General features: G+C 46.3%; 1 protein-coding gene across 2 annotated transcripts in view; it reads right to left on the bottom strand.

Moving 5' to 3' along the window:
- Positions 1-2,340: 2,340 nt before the first annotated feature.
- The window catches only part of Tceanc2 (transcription elongation factor A N-terminal and central domain containing 2), a 37,530-nt gene continuing 12,823 nt past the window's right edge, over positions 2,341-27,047 (bottom strand). For both annotated transcript variants that reach the window (XM_038332816.1, XM_038332815.1), the window contains exons 3-5: positions 25,842-25,983; positions 14,002-14,195; positions 2,341-3,321 (exon numbers count right to left, since the gene is read on the bottom strand). In XM_038332816.1, coding sequence (XP_038188744.1) covers positions 3,133-3,321; positions 14,002-14,195; positions 25,842-25,983 — 525 coding nt within the window. In that variant the 3' untranslated portion in view covers positions 2,341-3,132. The remainder of the gene's footprint in view (positions 3,322-14,001; positions 14,196-25,841; positions 25,984-27,047) is intronic.

The following is a 27,047-nucleotide window of genomic DNA, read 5'->3' as shown; positions in this document are numbered from 1 at the left end:
CAGCGCCTTGCACGAGCTAGGCAAGCACTCTACCACTGAGCTACGTCCTTGGACCTAGGCCAGGCTAAAGTATTACAAAATATTTGAAGGAAAGAGGAATTGTACTTATGGGCACCAGTGAAGGCATTTCCTAAAGGGACGCGGAGACCTGAGTCCACTAAGGGTAGGAACACTGATGGTTAGAACTGTAAGTGCAAAGGCCCTGATGCAGAGACAGACTTGGGATATGTGTAGAAAGTGGGACTGAGGCCATGGGAATGGGGACGCGGTAAGCGCTTGTTTGTTATTCAGGCCAATGAAGACTGAGAAAGGGAATGTGGGAAAGGAAGTCAAAGAGTCATCCAGGAGCAAGGCTCTGTAACACACGTTAGAGGGTTAGAATTTTACAGCAAACAAAATGGAACCCTCTGGGTTTCCGCACAGGAGGGAGATGCTTTGCTTTGCGCCTTTATTCCATCTCAGCTCCCAGGGATAACAGACTGTAGGGGACCAGAAAGGGCAGACATCTGACCGTACACCTATCCCACAAATATTGACTGGCCAGACTGTGGACGAGTCTTATTCCAGGCACTGAAGCCACACAGTAAAACAGGATTTCTAGCAGCAAGGAAGACTCAGTGAAGACTCAGTGCAGGGGGAGACAGAATCATAAGTTTAACCACAGAACCCATGCCTAGTCTAGAACAGAACACGGGATAGGGGCCAGGTAAGAAGCCAGGCAGAGGAGCATTCCAGAAGGGCAAAGAGTCTGTGAGGACCTCAGTTGCCTCAAGAAACCTGGCAGGGAGAAGACTAGCAGTCTCCAGCCTGATGTGGGAGGATGGAGCAGAGGAGCTCAAGAGAGGACCAAAGCCAGCCCTGCCAACAGCACAGAGATGCTTGGGGTTTATCCTGTAGGTGACAGTGATCCTGATGGATGCTGGGATTCCCAACTTTGATATATGAGTTTATTTACTGTAGAGAGGCAAATCTGGAGGGGCAAGACAGGCGGCTGTATAGTCATCTGGGCAAAAAGAGGACAAAACCCCGAGAAACTAGCTACGGAGACAGAAGAGTCTAAATATGTTCAGCAGCAAAACCATCAGGACCTCAGGAGGGAACTGTGCGGCAGGCTGGTCCCCAGGTTTGTAGCTGGGGTGGGTGGCTTGCCACAATGCCAACTGAGAGAAGGCATGTTATACATGTTCCTGGGGCCACTGAGGAGGTATCTGAAACCTGGGGAACAGTTCATGGAGAGCCTGGTCTACACAGCAAGTGGCTGAAGACACGATCTGGGAATGCCACCAGCAGAGAGGTGATGCTTGAAACTGACTCGATACAATCAAGACACATGCAAGCCATCAGGTGTGGCTTCTGGCTCAGACCAGTCATCACTACCTGTGACCCAGAGTAAGTCGGTGCACCTCTCTGGGATTTGCTTTCCTCACCTTTGGTTGGGGATTTTCTTTTTGTAAAATGTTGCCAGAGCTCTGGACACATGGTAGGTGCTCGGCTATTAACTAGAATCAGTAGTCACTGGCAATGGGGAAACAGAACAAGACGCTTCGGCTGTGTGAATGAGCCCAGGTCTCACCTGTAGCCAGTGCTGGGCATCTACTGGTAGTGGCTTAGTGCTTAGTAAACGGGTATCACGTGTGACTAAATCTGGACCACTAAGAAAACAAGAGAAATCACAGGACTGAAGAACCAACTACAAGAACCCACCAATCCTCTCGGACCGAGCCACACTTGTGAGGCAGATGCCACCAGCCCCTGCCTTCCACCCAGCCCCCTTTCCTCTGAACATTCTGGCTCCCTTCCTCCACCCCTTTCCTTCATCCTGAAAATATGCTTCCACATGCTTTACTTTACAGTCTCCCTGGGGTTCTGCTACCTCCCTCAGAGTCTGCGTATGAGTATGTGTGTGTGTGTATACATGTTTGTGTGTGCTTGGAGACGGGGTCTCACTATGTACCCCTGGTTGCCCTGGAACTTACTCAGTAGACTGGCCTGAGCTCACAGAAACACATCCGCCTCTGCTACCAAAGTGCTGGGATAAAGGCGTGCGCCACTCCACCCAGCCTGTCCCACCACTTACTACCCTCTCCCACCAAGATTGACCTTTGCTTTGCCTACCCTCTCTCCTTTTTTTGCTTCAAGCTCCTCTTTCTTCCTCTTCCAGTTTTTATTTTGTTTTCGAGACAATCTTGCTAAGTAGCTCTGGCTGGCTTGGTACTCTCTACATAGCCTAAACTGGCCTCAAACTCCCAGCGATCCCTCTGCCTCAGGCTCCTGAATGCTGGGATTACATGCAGAGCCACCATACTCAGCCCTGAAGTGCTCTTCAATAAGGAAGTACACTTGTTTTAGTGTATCGTTTATTATCACCTCTGAAAGAGCAAGTACACTTTGCGTAACCACCCAAGCAGGCTTGTAGAGATGTATTTCATTAAAAATCTTCACGTGTGCATCTTTTCCGACTGCAGTAAGTCACTGAGAGAGAAATTTCATTATGCATTTTCTGCAGAGCCTGTATTCAAATAAACCCCGAGGTGTGGGGAAGCTTCAGGCCAGCTCCTCATTAGACGCCTCAGCATGGGGGCTCAGGCGCCCATCCCCTAAGGTCTTCCAGGGAGAGCTGAAAGGCTCAGATAAGTGCGTGCTGGCAAGCAGGGCTGGTCTCAGGCTCCAGTGGGCTCACCCCTGGGGTTGAGCAAAGAGAAGAGACAGGGGAGTTCTGAGAAGCAGCGGAGCTGTCTAAACTCAGGGGGACGGAACTGAGTGAGCAGCAGCGGTAATTGAGTTTCAGTTACCTGCAGGGTGGCGAAATAAAGTGGTAACTTCATCTGCCTGCCATGGGGGAGTTTAGAGGTGTCCTTGGCAAGCTCACAGTGAAACCTGTCACCCTTCCATTGTGTTGGGTGATGGCAACTGGATGGCACGTCCTAGTGACAGCCGCGTGCATCCAGGCAGGCAGGCCGGCGAAAGGCAGCTAATGAAGCCGCTCCCACAGGCCTGTCTCCCAGGGCTCCCCACATTCTGTCTGAAGGAATGGCACCATGGGAATATCCAGCACAGCCGACACCCGCATCACCCAAACTCAAAGAGCCTTTGAGTGGCGGAGCGAGGCCCAGCGCTGGGCCCATCGTCGGGTCACTTTTTGTGGGTCTGTACAAACGTGCCGACCGGCAGCGCCCCGCTCTTCACCTGCTCCCGGATCTCAGCTCGGTGCTTTAATGTGAAGACCAGCGCTCGCACCGTCCTCCGGTATGGCCCGTTAATGAGCCGGGAGCAGAGATGAAACGTTTCCCGCTCAATATTTTCAACCAGTAGGTGATCCATCTGAAAAACAGCAAAATTATCAAATTAGGGCCTTGCGTTGCATAAGGATTAGAAGCAAGAGAGGCTGGCCGCGCTCTGCTCTGGGGCCTCCATTAATCAACTGAAATTCAAGGACATCTACTTCCTGTCACAAGAGAAACAGGAAGAGCAAATTAATTCCACCCTGGCAATTAAGGAACAAGGCCATGTGCTTTGTGACAGGGACCTCATTCACAACCCCTGCCGGGTGGTAATATTTGCCATTATAACAGGAAACCGGCTTGATCTAAGCAACCGGCACCAGGCCCTGTGCTTTACCAACCAGGAAGCCGGGTCCAAGGATAATAAATCAGAGAAACGGTGCACACTTCCTTATTTCAAAAGTGCCTTCTGCCTTTGTGTAACAGTCTAGAAATGCTGGTCGGGACCCTGAGATGCGCACAATATAGTTTATAAGTCACAGTCACATTTAATATTCATAACTGACGATCACATTTTATATCTAAGGAGGAGGTTCTGAGGCAAAGGGGTCAAGGTCTCACAAACAAAGGGGCAGGGCTGGACTCAGACCTGATCCCAGAGTTCCTGTGCCTTCCCATCAGGTCAGAGATACTCCCAGGCAGATGAGTCTGGAAGCTGGACAGTGCCGGGGTGATCTGCCTCAGATCCAGGCCAGCCTGAGGTCCCATAGTCAAAGCAGGACGAGACCTGTGTCCATGTGTGAATCCAGGACAGGCTGCGTGACTGTTTTTCCCTAGGAATTGCACTGTGCTGGCTGTTTTATGTGAACTTAACACAAGCTAGTCGCCTGAGAAGAGGGAACCTCTACCGAGAAAAACGTCTCCATAAAATCAGGCTGCAGGCAGACCTGTAGGGAGTTTTTTCTTTCTTTTGCTTTCGTTCTTTCTTTCTTTCCTTTTTTTTTTCTTTTCTTTTCCAAAACAGGGTTTCTCTGTAAAGCCCTAGGTGGCCTCAAACTCAGAAATTCACCTGCTTCTGCCTCTTGTGCACCTGGCTGCCGGGCATTTTCTTATTTTGTGATTAAAATGGGAGGGCCCGGTCCACTGTGGGTGGTGCCATCCTGGGCTGGTGGTCCTGGGTTCTATAAGCAGGCAGGCCGAGCGAGCCATGAGGAGCAAGCCAGTAAGCAGCCTCTCTCTATAGTCTCTGCGCCAGCTCCTGCCTCCAGGTTCCTGCCCTGTTTGAGTCCCTGCCTCGGATTCCCTCAGTGGACTGGGATTCAGGATGCGGAAGAGGAATTAACCCTTCCCTCCCCGAGTTGCTTTTGCTCAGTGTTTCCTCACAGCAACGGTGACCCTGACGACAGCGCACTGCTACGCTGGTATGTCAAGCTTAAGCACCCCCAAACCCTGCCTCCCCAATACGGAGAGAAAACCTTAGTACAAAGGACTGAGAGTTCTTCAGGTTACAACAATGTCCTCAGTGTCCCTTGGTTACTGTCATAATATATTACAGTTCCCTTAGGAACAAGTTCTTCAAAATAGGAATATTTTTTATTTATTTGTTTAATTTATCTAGATTTGTGTGTGTGTGTGTGTGTGTGTGTGTGTCAGGAATTGAACTTGGGACCTTGCACATATGCCTGCTCTAGCACCGAGCAACGGTCACTGCCTAGAACACATTTCTATTTCTCACTTCCCTGTTCAGTCCTTCCCAGGTACTCGGCGTGGGCCACTGAGCCTGGATTGGCTAGTATTTATTTCCACTGCTGTGATAAACACATGACCAAAGCAACTGGAGGGGAGGAGAGGGTTTATTTAGGCTACACTTCCACAGCACTGTTCACCATGGAAGGAGTCAGGGACCTGGTGGCAGAAGCTGATGCAGAGACCGTGGAGGAGTGTCGTTTACTGGCCTGCTCAGCTTTCTTTTATTACCCAGGATCACAAGCCCGGGGCTGGTACCTCCTATGGCGGACTGGACTCTCCCATATTAATCACTAATAAGAAAATGGCCTACAGGCTTGTTCATAGGTCGATCCGGTGGGAACATTTTAGCCAGCACAGGTAGGTACCGTACTATACAAAACCCAAAGATCAAGCAGAGAACAGGGTTCAGGTCTCTAACCTCAGCACTCAGGAGGTGGAGGCAGGAAGGCTACACTTCAAAGAGGTGTGGCTGGGAAGACTGCAAGTCTGGATTCAGCTTAGGTAGCACGGAACCGACCTGTCTAAAACCAAAATCAAACAACCAATAAAAACACAAATAAATAAGGCCAGGCATGGCGGTATACACCTTTGATCCCAGTGCTTGGGAGGCAGAGGCAGGCAGATCTCTGTGAGTTTGAGGTTAGCCTGGTCTACATAACAGATTCTAAGCTAGCCAGCACCACATAGTAGCATCCTGTCTCAAAAATAAAATACAGATAAGAATAAATAAATAAATAAATAAAAACACACTATGGGGCCGGAAAGATAGCTGAACAGTTAAGAACACCTGCGGCTCTTGCAGAGCACCTGGGTTTGGTTCCCAACATCCACATGGTACCCGTGACCTCAGTTCCAGGGAATCCAGTGTCCTTTTCTACTCTCAGTAGGTACCTGAACACACATGGCACACATGGGTGCACTCCGGCACACACATATACACACAAACAAACAGATCTCTAAAAAAAGAAAGAAAAAGCACACCAAAAATGTAAAAAGGGTCACATGACATTTGAAAGAATGGCCAACATAGGAGAGGCATGCAGGCCCAAACCCAAGAAAATGAAAACAGAAACTTCCTTAAGGACGCTGAGAAGGAGCAAGATAAGCAGGGAGGAGGAAGACGAGGAGGAGGAGGACGAGGAGGAGGCCAAGGACGAGGAGCTGAGAGCGGGCACCTGTGTGGGCTTGCCTACAGACGCTCAGGAAACTGTCACTGACTTTGCGCCTCCTGGGCCAGGGCTGGAGTGTGTGCACTGTGTGCCACAGTTCTTGGGAAGCCAACTTCCTCAGGGCTTCCTGGGAAGCACCAAACTTGTCCTGAGGTCTGAACCACTTAGCCAGGCTGTAACGGCAGCCCCTTCCTGGCACTGCCAGAGAGGTTCTTACCCTGGGTGAGGTAGGTTACTCACCAAATGCTTAGATTTATTTAGCCTAATGTGCAAGGAGTCTTTTTTTTCCCTTAAAAGGAGTGGTTATCAAAGGAAGAGGGTTTCTCTGTTTTTTAAACAAATCATAGCCATTCCACGGGAATGAAGTTAGAAACACCAGGAAAAATCCTAAAAGAACCTTGACATTCATGTAGCTGGATACTCACAATACACACCATTCAGCAGTCACTAATCAGGCCTGATTCTTCCCCTCTGGAAATTCACAGCCTAGAAAGAGATGGCTTATTGGTGGTGGCGCACACCTTTAATCTCAGCACTTGGGAGGCAGAGGCAGGCGGATCCCTGAGTTCGAGGCTAGCCTGGTCTACAGAATGAGTTCAAGGACAGCCAGGTATACACAGAGCTCAAAACATCAGAGAGAGAGAGAGAGAGAGAGAGAGAGAGAGAGAGAGAGAGAGAGAGAGAGAGAGAGAGAGAGAGAGAGAGAGACAGAGACAGACAGAGACAGAGAGCGAGAGAGACAGAGAGAGAGACAGAGAGAGAGAGAGAGAGCAAGCACATAACACATGGGGCAATAATAATAGCCAGGCACGGTGGTCTGTACCCTAACATTTAGGAGGCTGAGGCAGGAGGAGCTCAAGTTCAAGTCTAGCCTGAGCTTCACGGAAAGTTCATGTCAAAATAAAAGCGTACAACAAAACAAATCAAGACAAGGGACAGCATGATGGGTGCTATGCTAGGGGTGTGATGGAGGGCAGGGAGCAGCTTGTAGTTCTCATGCCTCCTGCTAAAGGCAGGCTAATCAGAGTAAAGAAATAAAGAAAAATATCCCTGTCATCTGTAAAGCGCATCACGCTGCCCTGTAAGGTGTCACTGCACGAAATGAAGGGTACTCATGACTGACCCAAACCCGCTCAACGCCGACCCCAGGCCAGTGGGTCCTAACTTGGGGCTTTAGGTGAAAGATGGGTGCTTCTGGACAAACGATCCAGAGTCTCTGGACTCTGAGAAAAAGGAGATTTTGCTGTGAGGTGTATATGTTGAATGGAGCAGGAAGGGGAGCTCCCCCAAAGTGAGGCAGTCACTGTGTGTAGTCACCAGCTTTTGTCTTTGTCTCGTTCAGTCTCTTTGCGAGCTGGGTTTTCGTCAACTTGACACAAGCTAGAGTCTAGGAGAAGGCCGGGCGGTGGTGGCGCACGCCTTTAATCCCAGCACTTGGGAGGCAGAGGCAGGCGGATCTCTGTGAGTTCGAGACCAGCCTGGTCTACAGAGCTAGTTCCAGGACAGGCTCCAAAGCCACAGAGAAACCCTGTCTCGAAAAAACCAAAAAAAAAATTGGAAATAGAGTCTAGGAGGAGGGACCCTCAGTTGAGAGAACATCTTCATCAAACTGGCCTATCGGCAGGTTGGGGGTGGGGGTGGGGAGCATCTTCTTGATTAATGATTGATGTGGGAGGGCCGGGCCCCGTCCTGCTGTGGGGTGGTGCCACTCCTGGGCAGGGAGTGCTGGGTTGTTTAAGAAAGCAGGCAGAGCAAGCCAATAAGCAGGGGTCCTCCTAGGTCTCTGCTTCCGTTCCTGCCTCCGGATTCCTGCCCTGCTTCCCTTGGGACTGCGCGTGGAATGTGTAAGTCAAATAAACCCTTTCCTTGGCAAGTTGTTTTTCAGCACGGTGTTTATCACAGCAACAGAGGGCCAACGAAGACAGTCTCTTTCCTGGAGATCCTGTCCCTCCCTGCACCATGACCACTACCAGCTCTCAGTGCTCCACACGTCTCTCTCTCTCCAACCACAACTTGAGCTTCTTTGAACAACCTAATCACAGTCTGGGAAGCAGATGGCACTTAGCACAGGTAACCAAGGGGTGAAAGGGCCAGGAGCGGTGCTCACCCCCATAACCACCCCTCTGTTTAACACCTATGCTGTCTTCTTCTTGGAATTCCTAAGCGCCTATTTCTCAGGGATAGAGACCGATCTGCTGCCCCTATCTATTTGTGCCCATGGGTGGAGTGTGTATCATTCAATTATTCAACATCTAGAGTTGTTCAGTTCTGGGAGAATTGACTATAGCTGGGGGAAGATATAAATAAAACAGCCAAGCAGTGCTCTAAGAGGAATGGGCTTGGTCAGAAGTGGCACCATAATCAGGTGTCGTGTCTGTAAACTCTTTAATTCACAGTCTTGTTCCTGAGTTCACTCTCAGTGCAAAACCTCCACATGTACTGTAACTGTGTGTTTGTTTTTCCCCAGCAGACTGTGAGTATCTCCAGGGCTGACCTCATACAAGGATTCCTTTCCCAATTTTCTGTGCCGAGCTCAGATGTAGGCATGCCGTAAGTGCTTTGTGCCAAGCTCAGATATAGGCACACAGTAAGTCTCAACAAATACCTGCTGAGCGGCTCCTTTCCCCACACAGCTCCCTCCTCTCCTGGTCTTTCAATAGTATCATTTCCATAGCAGCCAGAATGTGAATGAGAGTTCCATGGCTTTCTGTTTGGTTTGTTTGGTCTTTTGAGATAGGGTTTCTCTGTGTAACAGCCCTGGCTGTCCTGGAACTCACGCTGTAGACCAGGCTGGCCTCGAACTCACAGAGATCCGCCTGCCTCTGCTTCCCGAGTGCTGGGACTAAAGGTGTGCACCACCACTGCCCAGCTTAGAGCTCCACTTTGTGTTTTCTAGTTCATAAAATTCTACCTCTCTTATAGCAGTGCTCCTGCCATTTCTCCCATGAGACCTCGAATTCTCAGGTCATACTGGTGTGTGTGTGCAACCACTCCCAAGGATCACCATCGCTGTCCGCCTGAGAGTTCTGTTAGTCAGTCACAAGCACTCTGCTGGGGGAGTGAGCTTTTTAGGTCAGGGAGGCAGTTCTTTGTGTTCTCCCTGATAGGCACCTAGCAGATCCTATATTTGCTGAACTGAATATTCACTGGAGAAAAACCATGCGAGGGTTTTCCATAGTACAAATGGATTTGTACACAATTCCCCACACTTCTTTTTGACCATTGGATACGTGTGAGGGAGAGCTGGTCAAAGTCAGGGGTATAGTCTGAATCAGTGAATCCATTAAACAAAGAAGAAGAAGAAAAAGCCAAAACCCTAACGGTCCCGTGTGAGAAGATACCCCTGAGCCGGACCTCATTAGCAACATCTGACAACCAACTGGGCCACCAGCCAGTGTCCCAACTCTTAATGATACGGGCTTACTTTAGAATCAGGTTCATTTTTTTTAATGACATAATAGGGAAATGATCACAGGCCGTGAGGTAGGAAGGAGAGGTGGATAATGAGGAAGGGGAAGGGAGAGAGTGGCGCTATGGGGGGATGCTCACGAGGGAAGATCTAAGGGACAGAAGAACAAAGACCTGGAGGGAGAAAGGAAAGGGAACGGGGCCCGGGCTCCGACAACAGCCATTGATTCATCTCTCCATTATTCCAGGAACAAGGAAGCAATCCATGAACATGGAAAGCAAATTCAGCAGCGTGATAAAGAGCAACCCTTTAGTGGCACGCATCCGTCACACACGACTTTACTGTGAAAGCATGCACTGAGACAGAAACACAGGAGAGCTGGGATTTGCAAAAACACATGCTAGGATAAATGGAAAAAGTTTCAGTCATCGGGCCGGGAACTTAGGTTTACTACTGCGTGACAAAGCACACTGATGGAGTCCTGATGTCGGATGCGGATGCAACCAACACTAGCGACTTTCAAAGATTAGGATTAGGTGGGCCATGGATTTACTGCAATAAAGAAATGACAGGCATAAGGGTTTGCCTATATAATTATGTAAAAGGATTTGTATCAATTTACAGAAATGCCATCAAAGGCTGTTCACGCAAAGCAGACAGGGTGTTTGTCTTTCTTTTTGGGGCAAGGAAGACAGTAAGATACATATTTAAAATTTTTAAAATTTACTTATTGGCAACAAAACCATTCAGCTATATGAATCTGATATTTTTTCCAATTACGTTGGAAAGCACTAACGAATGTATCACTTTTAAACTTCGCTTTGTAACACTTGAGTGCTTATCACTTGATGTGCCATTTAAAGGATAATTAATGGATAAACTAAAAGGATAATTATTATGGAGTTTAATATAGCAGGCAAACTGCTCATTAATCCTTACAAGCATGGCTTCGTTATTATCATTTACTTAGAAAGATACCACAGGGAACTGGTATTTACCACCACATTAACTACGTATTATAGACCACACTGTACGTTTCAGCACTAATCCTGGTTTATTTCAAAAATAAGCTTTATTTAAAATAGCCAGTCTGTTGGCTAATCGATACTCAGGAAAATTACTCACAACTTTCACACGTGTTCTCTTCGTTATTCATACAGAAGCTTCCTTTAGGAAAAGCTAAGATATCTTACAGCAGAGAGAATCTGCACTACCAGACAGACATGAAAAATAAAGATGTATAGAACAGGATAGACAAGATGACACTAATTGAGATTGAGCAAGGTTCAAGAGACAACACAAATGTAAATAATTATGTCAATTTTCTGGGGTGTTATTTAAATAATCAATAAAAATATCTTATGGGACATCTGGCAAATAATTTGCCCTAAATAAATTCTGGATAACCATAGCTTGTCTGACATTTCCTGGAAACTATGGTAATGCACCATAAAAGAAAATGCGCAAGAATGTTAACAATATTGAGGCAGGTGGCATGTTCAATGGTGACTTTTTTCTTCTACATCTTTTTCATTTACATCTTAAAAAAATCCAAGTCTTGCTGAGCGGTGGTGATGTACACCTTTAATCCCAGTAGTTGGGAGACAGAGGCAGGCAGATCTCTATGAGTTCGAGGCCAGCCTGGTCTACAAATTGATTTTCAGGACAGCCAGGACTATTAAACAGAGAAACCCTGTCTCCAAAAACCAAACAATAACAACAAAACCAAAACTAAGTCTTTCTTTTAAAGGTGTAAATAGCACAGTGTAAGTCCATTTGTGCTCTTTCATGGCTAAAAATTGAGACAGAAAAGAAATACAATACAGGTCTAGACTTAAGTCTGACTTCTCAATTCCTTCCTTTAATGGTTTCTTGCTGTCATCTGCCTGCATGGAGGGGATGTGCGTGATGTGTGGACACACATGGCAAGGCACGCATGATGCGGTCAGGGGACAACTTTACGGAGTCAATTCTCTCCTTCCACATTTCAGGGATCCAGTTCTTGGTGTCAGGCTGTGTCACCAGTGCCTTCACCCAAGGAACCATCTTGCCAGCACCAAACTCTTCTGTTTGTTACTTTAATCTTTAAGGATATTTCAATAAGGAGAAATTACGGTAGGAAAAGTATGGATGCTATATATCTGTTTTTTAAAATAACATTTAGGTTATTTTTTTTATTTTTTCAAGACAGAGTCTCTCTATGTAGCCTAGGCTGACCTACACATCTGCCTGCTTCTACCTCTCCAGTGCTGGGATTAAAATCATGCTAGCTTTTTTTCTGTTTGTTTGAGACAGGGTTTCTCTGTGTAGCCCTAGCCCTGGCTGTCCTGGAACCCCCTTTGTAAACAGACTGGCCTTGAACTCACTGAGATCTGCCTGCTTCTGCCTCCCAAGTGCTGGGATTAAAGGTGTGTGCCACTAATGCCTAGCAGGCATGCTAGCTTTAACCACATCTGGCTCATGATTAATATTATTATTAATGAGCAAATTTTTTTCCAGGGTGTATACCTTAAACCACTACTATCATCCAGGCTTCTGGCTGGGGGGTAACAGAATATGCCCATCGAGCTGGTTTTATGCCACAGATCTGAAAGTGCAGGCTGACAGAGAATGAGGGGGAGGTCCTTCCTCTTTATCACAGCTGATATTTTACAACACTTCAAATTTCTTATTTTAGTGGAACAGAGGGAACTGAAATTCGAAGAAACCAACGTTTATTAAATGACTTCTAACCAGCAGGCCTCATAGACAACTCCTTCATATAGACGGTTCATTTAGCTTTCCCAAGAACTGAGGTGGTGGGGTTCAGCCTCTGCTTTCACAGGTTAGGACAAGCCTCAGCAATGCTGGGGAATGTGCCTCAGGTACACAACAAGGACCTGAACTGGGCTGGGCCTTGGTGGTTCCAAAGCCAACAAACAACACTGCTGCAGGACAATGGTCTTGTACCCTGTAAAGATTTATCACTTGTATTGGTTTAATAAAATGCTGATTGGCCAGTAGCCAGGCAGGAAGTATAGGTGGGCCAACCAGAATAGGAGAATTCTGGGAAGAGGAAATGCTCAGTCTGCAGTTGTAACCCAGACACAGAGGAAGCAAGATAAGAATGCCTCACTGATGCCGGGCGGTGGTGGCGCACACCTTTAATCCCAGCACTCGGGAGGCAGAGGCAGGCGGATCTCTGTGAGGTCTAGACCAGTCTGGTCTACAAGAGCTAGTTCCAGGACAGGCTCCAAAGCCACAGAGAAACCCTGTCTCGAAAAACCAAAAAAAAAAAAAAAAAAAAAAAAAAAAAAAAAAAAAAGAATGCCTCACTGATAAAAGGTACCATGCCACATGACTAACACAGATAAGAATTATGGATTAATTTAAGATATAAGAGTTAACAAGAAGCCTGAGCTAATAGGCCAACTAGTTTATAACTAATGTGGATCTCTGTGTGTTTCTTTGGGACTGAATGGTTGCAGGACTGGGCGGGACAGAAACCTCTGTCAACACAACAGTTTTCCCAAATGCTCACAAATCCAGAATCCTTGAAGGATAAGCTATCAGTTTAATTTAATTTATTTAATATCTAAACCTTTTTATGCATGTTTATATATCTGCATGTATGTATGTGCCTTGCATTATAGTACCTAAATGGCCAGATGAGGGAGTCAGATTCCCTGGAGCTATAATTATGCAGGTGGTTGTGAGCCACCCAATGGGATGCTAGGAACCAAACTTGAGTCTTCTGCAAGAGCATCAAGTGGTCCTCTTAGCTGCTGACTATCTCTAACTACAAGAATAACTTTGCAAAATAGGCCTGCACAAAGATGGGGAGAGCTCATTGTGGGAATACAGGCTCATTTAATTAGGAAATCCCATAATCACACTTAAAAAACCTTACCCCCAATTTCTGATCCCCTAGAGCTGCATTTACAGGTGGTAGTGGGCTGCCTTGCATGGGTGCTGGGAACAGAACTCGGGTGCTCTGATGGAGTAGCAAATGCTCTTAACTGCTCAGTCATCTCTTCAGATCTCTCTGTTTATTCTAAGAATTCTATAGTTTGACTCTTAAAATCAAGTGCTTGGTCAATTTCAATTTGCTGTTGAATGCATTGCAAGGGTTCAGTTTCATCGTTTTGTAAGAGTATATCCAGTTGTACTGGCACTGTTCTTTCTCCTGTGGAATGGGCTTGGTACCTGCATTGAAAATCAACTGATCCTAGATGCATGACTTTTTTCTGGACTCTAAATTCTATGTCATTAACCTCTATGTTTATCTTAATGCCAATTCAGCTTGACTACTGCAGAGGAAAATTTGAAATTTGGAAATATGAACCCTCTAACTTTACTTTTATATTTTACTACTTGTCTATTAAAATTTCACATAAAAAAACCAAAACCCAAAAACTAAAAAACAAAAACAAACAACAACAACAACAACAACAACAACAAAAACAAACCTTACCTCCAATTCCAAGGCGTTTGAGAGTAATTTCTGGGCATTTTTTCTAAATGACTCAGTTTTCGGATCACTTCGGACTTCAATAGAAGGTCTATCCAGATGTTCTTCAAAGAAAGTTTTCCACTCAGTGTAAACTTCCTTGGCGAGACTCGCCACCTCTGGGTCTGAGTGCCTGCGCATCTTGTTCACAATGTGACCTAGAGCAGAGAGAACCAGAAGGAAGTGCAGCTCTGCCTCCGGAAAGCACTGAGGGGCACTCACTCAAGGATGTAAAGACCACTTCTGTGCAAGCATCTGTCCGTCCGCATGAATCGGACAGATGCGGGTGAAATGAGACAATCTCTGGGGGGAGCTGAACTGAACTGGCCAAGGTAGCAGGGCAGAACAAGAACGCCAAGTGTAGTAGAACACACCTCTAATCCCAGCTCTCAGGAGCAGATCTTGATGAGTTCAAGGCCAGCATGGTCTATATAACACCGTGAGTTTCAGGCCAGTCAAGGCTACTTAGTGAGACCCTGTCTCAGACAACAGGAGACAGTTCCAAAGTTATAATAAAAGAGAATGAATTAAGCATTTATCTTTTTTGGAATCTTACTATATTTTAATTAAAAAATTAGTTGAATTTATTAAAAGAATATTCTTGATTGGGCGTGGGTGTTGTATGCATATGTGTGTAGGTGCTCAATTGTATGGGTATGCATGGAGGCTAGAAGCTGACATCAGCTTGATGTCAGGGTGTCGTTCTCAATTGCTTCTCATCATTAATTTATTTATATTGTGTGTATGAGTGCTTTGCCTGGACATGTGTATATGTGTACCATGTGTATATCTGGTGCCTGTGAAGGTCAGGAGGAGTCAGAGCCTTTGGAACGGGAGTTACAGATGGCTGCTAGCGGTTCCCTGCAAGAGCAACAAGTGCTCTTGGCCACCAAGTCAACTCTCCAGGCCCTCTCCACCTTCTTTTTTGAGACAGGGTCTGTTCTTGACCCTCAAATTGACCGCTTCCGCTAGACTGTCAAGGAGGCCTGCGGAATCCTTCTGTCTCTGCCCCCCAGCTGCCACACCTGGCTTTGTGGGCTCTGGGGACTCAAACATAGGTCTTCATACTTGCACAGCAAACCCTTGACCCACAGAGCCATCTCCCCTGACCCTAAGAGAACACTTTTTATTCAGCTAATATGAAAAGTTTGACAGAAAACATTTTGTGGGCCCTGATAAGCAACGCAGTGCAAAGACAACTACCAGTGGGTGAACTCTGCAGGGACAAGCTAATGGGGACTTTGTGAGCTGGGGAATGAACTGCCATTGTCTGTATCCCGACCCCATGGGTGAGCTCTGCAGGGACAAGTGTGTTTGTGTGTGGGTCTTGCATTTGTGTGCCACGGTGCACATGTGGAGGTCAGAGGACAATCTATGGGAGTTGGTCCTCTCCCTCCACCATGTGGGTCCCTAGACCAAACTCAGACTGGCAGGCTTGGTGACAAGGACCTTTAATTGCTGAGTCATCGCTCTACCCTGTATTTTCCCTTTAAAATAACTTTACCCCCAAACATAAATTTGATTATTTCACTCTTCTATTTAAACCCTTAAATCCTACAGCCAAGCTCTTTCACATGGGTCCCTTCCCAACCTGCCACCTTCCCCTACTTCCTAGCTTCATTGCCAGCTGCTTCCGGTCATCCTACACCAGCTGCTTGTAGCTCCTAAAATGCTTGAATATTCTTTCTTGTCTCTTTACGTATATATCCCTATAAGCATTCTGTCCCCGCTGGCAAGAGGCAAGAACCTCATCCCAAGAGCGAGATGGAGAAGGGACAGGAAGGAGAGAGCTCGGGTGATTCCTGGAAAAACGGAGGCAGAGCCACACACGTTAGCGCACAAAGGGAGTGTCAGGGACCACTGCTGAGCTAGTTTCTTAGCACTGTGCAGTCTGTTGTGGTGAAGCCAAATGTTCCCAATGGTTAGAGTATTGAAGGCCGGGTGCCCAGGTGGCGGCACTTCTGGGAAATGGTGGAAACTTTGGAAGGCGGGGCTAATTAGAAGGTCACTGGTGGTGTGCCTCAGAAGGGGGTTCGCTCCTCCTGTCTCTCGCTTTCCCGCCACAGGAGGTGAGTAGCTTTGCTTCCCCATGATGCTCTACCATGATGCTTTCTCTGCCCGACGCACCACGGCTTGGAAACAACGGGGCCAAGGGAACATGGCTGAGATTGACCGTGGTCGGCACTGGTCTTTCCCCCTTTGAACTGGCAATCTTAGGTATTGCCATGGCAACAGAGAGCTGCCCAACAGTATCTGACTTAACTCCTGCAAGCCCCGGAACCTTAGGCGATGCCGTGACAATTCCCTACCTTACAGGTGAAGAGCCTGAGGTACTGAGGGCTAAATAGTAGGAAACAAGGTGAAAAGCAGGGCTGGTCGTCAAGACCACACCTAAGCTGCCCGGCTTTTGCCCTAGCCTGTCACCTCTGGGGAATCAAACAGTCCTACCTTCTCCCATTTCAACAGAAAAAAGAGGTCCCATGACCTTTCCCCAAGGTTACAAGTTGGTCAGTAGCTACATCAAGGAAGTTAATGATCTGCAAAAAGTCATTACTTGCTCCACGGAGTTTATGTTTTAAAGTAAGCAGTGTCACTGCTGGTCTTATGACCTCGGTCAGGTCCCCTGGGTTAAGGTTAAGGGTTTCTGCACCCTAACACATTGTTAAAACAAATTCCCCACAGGAAGCTGCCATTTGGTCATTTAGCAAACATTACCAAATATGAGGTGTATCCCAGGCCCAGGCTGGGCACTGGCCAGAACACTGAACAAGACACACATGTGCACTAAGAACCTCCAGGCAGCGCTAACGCACCAAACACACTGATGCGTGAACTACCAACAGGCCCTAGGATATCGCTGCAAAGGGTCCTAAGAGCCCTGAAGAACAACTGAGTCAATTCAACAGAGAACAGGAAACAGGCAGTTTTCCCTGAGTCTCTGTGACTACGTAAGGAGACAAGACAGCATAAGACAGGAGCAAGAACACAGAGGCCTGGAACAGTGTGGCGGTTAAGTAAGGACGACGGCAAACAAATGATGTCCTAAAAGACGCTCACCTCACCCTTGTGCCATTACTTCACACGGCAAAAGGGACTTTACAGTTGTGGTTAAGGTTAAGGACCCTGAGATGAGATTAGCCTTGATTTTCCAGAGTGGGTTCAATGTGATCACGAGTCCCTTGAACCGGGATAAGGAGGGTTATGTGAAAGGCAGAAGGGCTGTGAGGAGAGCTCTACGTCACATCACTAATTTTGAAGATGGAGAAAGGGGACTAAAAGCTAAGGAACGCAGGTAGTTGTGGGGTTTTTTGTTGTTGTTGTTTGTTTTTTTTGTTTTGTTTGTTTTTTTGTTTTTGTTTTTGAGACAGGGTTTCTCTGTAGCTTTGGAGCCTGTCCAGGAATTAGTTGGGATTAAAGGCGCGTGCCACCACTGCCTGACTCTGGTGGCTTTTTTGTTTGTTTGTTTGTTTGTTTGTTTTTGTTTTTTCGAGACAGGGTTTCCCTGTATCACACTCCTAGCTGTCTGGAACTAGCTCTTGTAGACCAGGCTGGCCTCAAACTCACAGGGATTCGCCTGCCTCTGCCTCTGCTGGATTAAAGGCCACCGCCCCGCCCTCTGGTGGCTTTTAAAAAGGAACTGAAGTGTCCCTTTGAGCCTTCAGAAGGAATGTGACCCTGCCAACATCTTTGCCTTCAGAGAGTGGCAGGACACGGTGGAGAACACCTTAGAACTGTGGCTCATCACTTGGCTGTCTGACTTGGAGCAAGTTACTTTAAACTCACGAAGCTTCAATTTTCCCATTTTCAAAATTGAGAAAATAATTATGACTTTACAGGACTGTGACATGGGTCAAATGGGTCATGGACGTGACAGCACTTCATAAATACGAGTATCTATTTATTGTAGTTACCAGCCATGAGTTAAAGCAGCGAGGAATCTCTGAAACAGGTCAACATAACTGACAGAACCTTCCCCCGGACTCTCAGATGCAGAATTACAGGGGGGTGTGCCTGCTGGCCAACCTGCATCATTGCCTCATCTGTTTGCTTGATGCCCCTTGCCCACTGGTTTATGATAAAGGCATCCACTTGCAGAGGTCCAATAACCACAAGGTTCCCTTGTATGGCTGGTCCTCAGCTTCCCTGAGCACTTGAGAATCTTGGGACCACTCATTTTCAACGCCTCTGAAGACACTTGTCCCTGGCCCACACGCCACTTACTGTCCTGCCTTTCCCCTGCTCCCTACCTTCCCTTAGCCTCTCCACAGCCGCTATGCCCCTCTCTTCCCATTCCCTTACCATGAATTTTCTTCCAGGTTCAATCCTTTAGCCTTTTTGGGATCCTTTAACTCAGAGAATTCATTCACTTTTGTGATTCTAAACAGATATTTCCAGAAAAATTACTTCCAAATATGTATTTCTAGTCTAAGAATCTCACTTGAGCTGGACATTTTCATTAAAAGAGTTTATGTAAGAATTCAACATGCAAGACTGGGTGTGGTGTCGCATGGCTTTATTCCCAGCACTCGGGAGGCAGAGGTGGGCGGATCTCTGTGAGTTTGAGGCCAGTCTGGTCTATAAGTGAGTTCCAGGACAGCCATGGCTGTTACACAGAGAAATCCTGTCTTGAAAAACAAACAAACAAACAAACAAAAAAACCAAAAGGCCAGTGACTGAATAGAAATACCAGTAGGAAGCTCCCACATGAGGCACAAAAGAAAACACTACATTCTGTTTTAAAAGTGGTTAAGTTTGAAAAGATGGCAGCACCCACAGGGAAGGGTCATGTGGCCAGTGGCCAGGGCACGGTGCATCATGCTAACCAGGAAGAAGGTTGGCTTCTCTATTATCTTTCTAAGGTTAACTCACTCTCTGACCTTGGATAAGTCATTCAGCTCTATGGGTTTCCTTGTTTATAAACTGAAGCAGCTAAATGGATTTCATGAGAATCAGGAAGAAAAATCCAGGCTGGCAAGATAGCTTAGTAGTTTAAGTGAGGTGCTTGTCACTGAGCCAGCCGACCTGCATTGGCTCCCTAGGATCCCTACAATGATAAGAGAGAACAGACTTCCAAAAGTACACAATGTGGAATGTGTGTACCCCCACAGATAAACACACACATCATTAATAAAGAAACACACACTTTAAAAAAAATGATACTCTTACCAGTAAATGGACAAAAACCACAATTCTAGCCCCCCCGCCAAAAAAAAAAAAAAAAAAAAAAGGAAAAAGGACAAGTGGCTGATAAACCTATTACACTTATTCAACTTGGTAGATGAAAATAAGAATCTATTTCTCTGACCTATTTTTTGGGGGGGGCTGCTGGATTAGTGATATTTTAAGGAAAATCTAGGTATGCAAATGAGGAAAACTCTCCTAGAATCTAAGATTCCCAAACAGATCTAGAAAGGAGGTGAACAGGGCAGTCTAGATGAAGGCCATGGGTAAGCTGGAGCCACGAGCACTGCCTAAGTGCGCTGGCGGCAGCTAGAGATTGAGCTGCCCTTTCTAAAGAAGCATCCTTGCTTGGTGGAGAAAGACAGACCGAACAAGAAAGAGATGGAAGGCCAGACGATGGTGGTGCACGCCTTTAATCCCAGCACTCGGGAGGCAGAGGCAGGCGGATCTCTATGAGTTCGAGACCAGCCTGGTCTACAAGAGCTAGTTCCAGGACAGGCTCCAAAGCCACAGAGAAACCCTGTCTCAAAAAACCGAAAAAAAAAAAAAAAAAAAAAAAAAAAAAAAAAAAAGAGATGGAAGGCGAGCAGAGTCACGGAGAGCCCCTGCCCGATCCTGCCCTTTCCCACTCACGCACAAGACTATTCTGCACTGCCGTTCTGGAGCAGTAGGGCTCGAGACACTGGAACAGACTACAGCACGGCCCTGCTGGCAGGGAGTTACTGCCTAGCAAACAGAAAATAAAGAAGTAAATAATTAAATAAGTAATTACAAACTGAGATAAGAGCCTGGAGGGAAACCGTTTAAAAATACAGAAGTAGCAGCCAGTTCAGTGTCACGTATGCCAAGAGAAAGGAAAATATCAGTGGTTTCAAATCACAAGTCTGGGAAGATGAGAACTGAGACAAGACCTTTGGATCCGAGAAGAACAAAACCACTGTGTCCTGAGAGGAGACTGACTGTGGGGGAAGCCCGCTGGGAAAGCGAGAAGGCCAGAGAAGGGCACTGTGAGTGGCGATCGCTTTGAAGGAAATCTGACTATAAAGGGAGAAAGAGAAACAACATGTATGGGAAAGACGGCAAAGACAGCTAGCGGAAGATTTGTGCCCGTGTGCAGCAGGAGAGCCAGTAAGGAGATAGCTCTGGCAACAAAGGAGAGGCGATGGGCTATCACACCTCCCTACGTCCTCAACTGGTCCTTGCAGAGTCCAGCTACGGGCTCCTGGAGGAACTGTTTCTCTGCTCCATTCTCTCAGTCCTACATGCTTTCATCTTGTCTCACCCTAGTGACCAGGGCCGCACTCTGGTCCCGTGGCTCACTCCCTCACATCCTTTACGTGTTCGCTCAGAGGTCACTCTCAGTGCGCTCCTGTCTGCACCAACACATTCATTGCCAGGGCCTCTGCCCTGCCCTACTTTCCCAGGAACTATCATCATCTACCACTGCACAGATGATTTCCATTTCTTCTCTGGTGCTCTGCTTCCTTTTGCTATTAACTGTTAGGTTGAGACAAGGTCTCTGTAACCAGGAACACACCCATGGTAATCCTTCTGCCTTAGTCTCCTGAGCACTAGGATTATAGGTATGATCCACCAAGCCCAGCTAGGGCAGAGACCTTCATCGGTGTCGATCACAGGCATCTAGTGCAGTGTCAGGCACAAGGTCGCTGTTCTAGTTTCATTTGTTGATGTAATAAAATACTGTGGCAAAGTAACTTAGGGAAGAAGGGTTACAAAGTTGACAGTCCCAGGTTAGCCCACTACTGCCAGGAAGTCAAGGCCGGAAAGAGACCCACACTTGTCACTCCTGCTGTGCATTCACGTCCTCTGTTTGTTGTTTGTTTTTCGAGACAAGGTTGCTCTGTAGCTTTGGAGCCTGTCCTAGAAGACAGGCTCTGTAGACCAGGCTGGCCTTGAACTCAGACCCGCCTGCCTCTGCCTCCGGAGTCCTGGGATTAAAGGCGTGCGCCACCACCTGGTGCATCCACGTGGTAATGTGCGTTTCAGGACTTTAGGCTTTCCTTTCCTTCCTCACGCCTCTGCCTGCAACAAACAGGAGCTCATTCTAACCAGCAAAGCCACATTTCTATAACAACCCTTCCCAATTCAGAGAAGAGAGTGCCGCTGCTCCTTCACGGACTAGTACGTGCTCTGACGCTCATATTTTCAAAAGTCAACCACAACTATACACATACATTCTTACTTTCTAAGCAAGAACTATGAGGATCTTACAGACACAGACTAGGCATCATTCTCAGGCACGCAACGTAAGCCACGGTATATCAAGGTCCTTGATATGTGTCAAGCGAATGAATTATTCCAGATTGGAAATGAAATACAGATCAAATGACGCAAGGCTCTTGCCGATCTTCACATTGCTCATTAGTTTAACACGGAGACCTCGTCCTGTATTTTCCAACGCTGACTCCTCTCCTCTACTGGATCCTTCTCATTAGCGTTCAGCACGTTGTCACTCTCTATCTTAAAGTCCTGACGTATTCAATCTACCTCTTTCCCCTTCCCCATCCTCTCTCTCTACTACCAAACTTCTCAAAAGCTTTTCTCTTTTCAGGGTCATTTCCACACCCCACTTTGCTCCTCTAGCTCCTGTCCCCAACCTTGCCTCTGAGACTGTCCTAAAATTGTTAATGACTTTATTTTATAAATCGGTGCCATTTTTGGACTAAGCTTATCTGGTCCAGTGATAACCGTGGAGGCTGACCACGCCTCCCTCCAAACCCTGACTCTTTCATTTAAATGACAGCATTCTCTTCTGTCCCTCTGGCCAGCTTTCTCAGTATGGTCCTAAAACCCCTTAAATATCCACGTGCTTCAGGACTGGGGCTTGGCTTTGTGCAACGGCTTATCTGTTTCTGTCGCTCTATGTTGATGATGAATCATTCCCATTGAAATGGTTATAATCTTTCTTTATATTCAGTTTTATGTACCCAAATTTGGTTCTTTGTTTTTCGAGACAGGGTTTCTCTGTGTATTTCTGGCTGTCCTTGGAACTCGCTCTGTAGACCAGGTTGGCCTCGAACTCAGATCCGCCTGCCTCTGCTTCCTGACTGCTGGAATTAAAGGCTGTATCTAATATCCTTTTAGACATTTCTTTTGAGATGCTCTATGATTCTAGAGAAAATAAGAAACACGAAAAAAATAAAACCAGTTTTGAAATGAAGAACTCATGAATGAGATAAGTGTCAGCAGAAGAGAGAATTAGTAATTTGGAAGGCACATATCTGAAGAGATTATCATGACTGCTGAGAGAGCCGAGGGATAAAGGGTATGGCAGGTAAAAACATGAAGAAGAGACTTAGTATAGTTTTACCTGTAGAATCTCAGGAGGGGGACAAAGGAAATAAAAGCACATTTGAAGAGAGAATGGTTATAAATTTTCAACAAATAAACATCAGCTTGCGGTAGCCAGCACACATGACATCCCTCAGTGAGTCCCAAATCCTGGTAACCACACCTTGGGTAGTTGCCATTCAAAACATGCAACCACTGGCAGAATCCAATGAAAATGGTACTTGTGAGATTAAGCTATAAAATAAACTCTGGAGGCCAAGCACAGTGGCTCCTGCCTGTAATCCCATCACTTGAGAGCCAGAGGCAAGATAATTACAAATTAGAGGCTAGCTTGGGTGCATAATGAGTTTCAGGCCAACCTGGGCTACACAACAAAACTCTGTTTCAAAAAAAAACCAACCAAAGAAACAAACAGCAAAGTGTGGCTTCTGTATTGACTGTTGCTTCAGTTCTTGACCTTTTTGGGATCACGGGCTCTGGGGAAGTCAGCTGCTATGAGGAACAGCCATGAGTTCAGGCTGTGTGATGAGGAACTAATGGTCTTCTCCAAGCGAATCTCTAACATGAGCTGTCTAGGAAGCCCACCAGAAGACTGCCGCTCTAACCAACAGCCAACGCCAAGCTCGTAAAAAGAGGTGACCAGCAGGAGGAGATGCACATCTCCAATCGCAGTATGTAGCAAGGAAGATAAGAGAATCCGGAGCTTCAGGTCATTCTAAACTACACGGCCAGCCCTATAAGAGTCCCTATCAAACCAAACCAAACTAAACCAAAATAAACATACCCTGAGCCAGAACCATTCAGATAAACTGGCTCCTGGTTTGCTGACCCTCAGAGAAACTACGTGAAATAATACTTTTATTTATTTATTTATTTATTTATTTATTCATTCATTTATTTATTTATTATGTATACAGTTTTCTCAGGATTCTGTCTGCATGTATGCCTGCAGGCCAGAAGAGGGCACCATGTGAGCCACTATGTGGTTGCTGGGAATTGAACTCAGGACCTTTGGAAGAGCAGGCAGTGCTCTTAACCACTGAGCCATCTCTCCAGCCCGAAATAATACTTTCTTAAGCAACTAAATTTTAGGGCAATTTCATACAGTAATAGATAACTAATATATTGCCAAAAACCAAACAGTTCTGAATTGCTTACAAAAAGCCTCCTCCATCTGGTCCAGACTGTCTCTCAGTCTCACTCCTTGCCATACATACTCTCTCTGGCACATTGCATTTTAAATACACCTAACAACTTGGAGCTTTTGGAACACGACCACGATCTCTCTCCCACTTCCACGACGCACCCTCTGCCTGACACATTCTTCAACACCTTCTCTCCTACTTCCATCCACTTGGCTAACTTCTCCCCGTGACAGAGCACAGCACTACACCACAGGAAAGGCCTTATCAAACTGCCTGTCTTTCCAGCAGATTCAAAGCTCAAAAAGAAGGAGCAACTCCTTCCTCCTTTATACCCCACAGTTCCCAGCACGCAGAAGATACTCCGTAGAAGGGTAGAGCCAGGCAGGAAGGCTAAAAGTTGAAATGTAAACATTTTCAGGAAATGATCCAAGTGAGATATTCACCTGATGTAACTGTAAAGGAACCCAGAACCCAATGCATTCGATGCAATTTCAAGTTTAGGGAAGGCTGGAGTAAGGTCAGGATTCCAAAGATGGATGGATTGCAGTTCCTGCTAAGTCAAACCTCATGGTAGATCTATTATGGCCCTTGAGCTGTAACCTCTGAGCATCCGACACACACTTTCTAGAAAGCACTCACAGTCATATTCAAAGGTCCAACAGAAATGGGTTTTAAAATGATCATCTGCCTGCCCTTAGGACAATCCTAGCTTATTATGCTGAGATTTAAGATCTGATCACATATAGTATCTGTGATATGTGTCTAAACAGGATCATGCACATTCATAAACAAGCAGGTCATAAAGTATTAAACACTAGTACCCTCTACTGGTGGAAAGGCCTTACAGGCTCATGTGAATGGTCTTATTGCCCTCTAGTGACCACAACCTAAAAAGACAGCAAATCCTGCCGCAGATGGGAGCATCTCCTTGGCTATAATGATAGGGTTTTATGTTCTTTAAGCATCTAATTTCCTCAGACGCTGGCTTATATTACAGGGGTGCAACTCTAGGATTCCTGGGGGCTCCCTGGGGACTCCACACAGCTCCTCCCAGCTGTTAGCGACAGTGTGACACTGTTCTCTCCGGCTTCTCAGGAAGAGGAGGTCAAGGGGAGGCAGAGGAGGCGATGGCTGCACCACTGAGGGCAGAGGCAGCAGCTGTGAAAGACGATCCTGGACTCTCGGGGGAACCGAGAGCAGCTTGAGGAACACATGTTGTTCCTCCCTTGCAGATTAGCCACAGTTGTGGGCTGCTCTAAAACGGCAGCTCAGCGTGGTCCCTCACTTACCTCTGAAGCATCTCCAAAGCTGTGATAAACGGCACAGCGGCAAATGTCGCTACCGTTTTGTTTTATAAACCAGGCTTTGCTAGCGATTGTTGCCTCTGAGGACAGATTAAGCCGAGTTTCCTTCAAGATTTAACTGAAATGCTACCTCCTCTATGAAATCTCTCTGAAGTCCCCAGATTACAGCAACCTCTGACCACACAGTCTCTTCCAGGTCGGGGCAGCGGACAGTGGCAGGTCGCATGTGCGCATTTAGAGCCACAGCAGGGCACCACTCCAGTTTGTCTACACCATCGCCTTTCTACCGAACCCTTAGCTCCTCGAGGTCACAACCAAGTCTCAAACATTTTGCGCAGTCAGCATCGGGCACACTCACAATGTCCCTATATGTCACTGTCACTCACCAATCTCTGCGGTAAGTACAGAGAGTGAACACAAGCTTTTACAACCGTGTCTAATAAGTGAACAGAGTAGTTCTGCTCACTCTAATCAAAAGTTGGGGGAGGTGCGGCAAGACGGCTCAGTGAAGAAAGGTGCTTGCCACCCAACCTTGCCACATGTTGGAGGGAGAGAGCCAATGTCCACTAAGCTGTCCCCTGACCTCCATATGTGCACTGTGGCAAACACATACCCGACCCCCCCCTCCCAGCATACAGTAAATTGAAAAAAAAAAATTCAAAGATTGAGGACTGTGTTTTGTGTATTTTCACCTCATTTTTTTCTAAAATTTTTACTATATATTACAAAAGTATTAGCCTGAGGCTAGTAAACAACAGCCCCTCCAGTGAGTGTGCAAAACCCGGGTGGGTGAGACAAGGCATCGTGTACAGGAAGGAGGGGGACACACACTGAAGTACTTCCCACAGAGCTCGGCGCATACCTATCCTCGTCGACTTCAACACCTCCCTGGAGGGGACTTTCTTCTTTAATTCTTGTAAGGCTACAACTAGGTTTTCCTTGGTTTGATCAGGAAGCTCCAACGTAGCTTTCCATCTTTTTATGTCTTCTACAACCACAACTCTCTGTGAAAAAGAAAAAGTCATTTGGAAAATGGAACATTTTCATTAGAAAGACATCTGCCTTCACCTGAGCTAATGGCTCTCCTATTGACATATGAATTATTGATTATGACCTGAACCAAAGCACAGTGTGTCTGATGGCCCCAAATGATGGGTAATTGCTTAAAAGCAGGTCCTGCTTACTGCAGATCAGGAGGAGAGTTGCATCTATTAAGAAAAGTGCAACTTTTAATCTCACCATGCCAGACACCACTGGGCACTTAGCAGCGAGAGGTACTAAGGAAGAAAGGGGAAGGAAGACAATGCTAAGGTGAATCAACCTCAGAGCTCGCTTAAGTGTCTTAATTTGTATGCACGGAGCAGAGACGTCATGAAACCATGTTTACTTCAGCAATAAAAAATCACACAAACAGTTCCCCACTTCCCAGGGGGAAAACCCAAATTTTCTTTTTGGAAGAATTTAAAAAAAAAAAAACTTCAAATACACAGGAAGGTACTTTAAAATGTTGTCATTTTGTCATTCCCCAGAAAGTAGAGCATTATAAAACTTAAGTCCGTTTACACCCTTCACCAAACTCATTTCCCGTCTTCCTTCCAGAAGAAGCTAGCACCTTATGGCTGAGTCTCAGACTTCCATTAAGCATAAAACACTAGAGATTAGGAATAAGGGGGAAGGAAACGGGGAAGCTTTTGTACTGTCAGGTGATTTTTTTTTCTGTAGTTTTGGAATCATTTAAACTAAGAGCTTTTTAGTAAGGAAAAGTGGCAGACAAAAAGTAGCTTTTATAATTGAAAATTATGCTGGGCAGTGGTGGCGTACACCTTTAATCCCAGCACTTGGGAGGCGGAGGCAGGTGGATCTCTGGGAGTTTGAGGCCAACCTGGTATACAAGAGCTAGTTCCAGGACAGGCCCCAAAGCTACAGAGAAAAACCTGTCTCAAAAAACAAACAAACAGACAAAAATTGAAAATTAAATATCTTATCTTGGATCACTATTACCCTGGGCAGGTGGGCAGTTAGGTGTCAAGAACGGCCTTAGGAGGTTTCGGGGTTCTGGTAATGTTCA

This window comes from Arvicola amphibius, chromosome 6, assembly GCF_903992535.2.
Source record: "Arvicola amphibius chromosome 6, mArvAmp1.2, whole genome shotgun sequence".
NCBI lineage: Eukaryota > Metazoa > Chordata > Mammalia > Rodentia > Cricetidae > Arvicola > Arvicola amphibius.
Note: the sequence above shows the minus strand (reverse complement) of the source record. Positions and strands in the feature narration are given on the sequence as shown.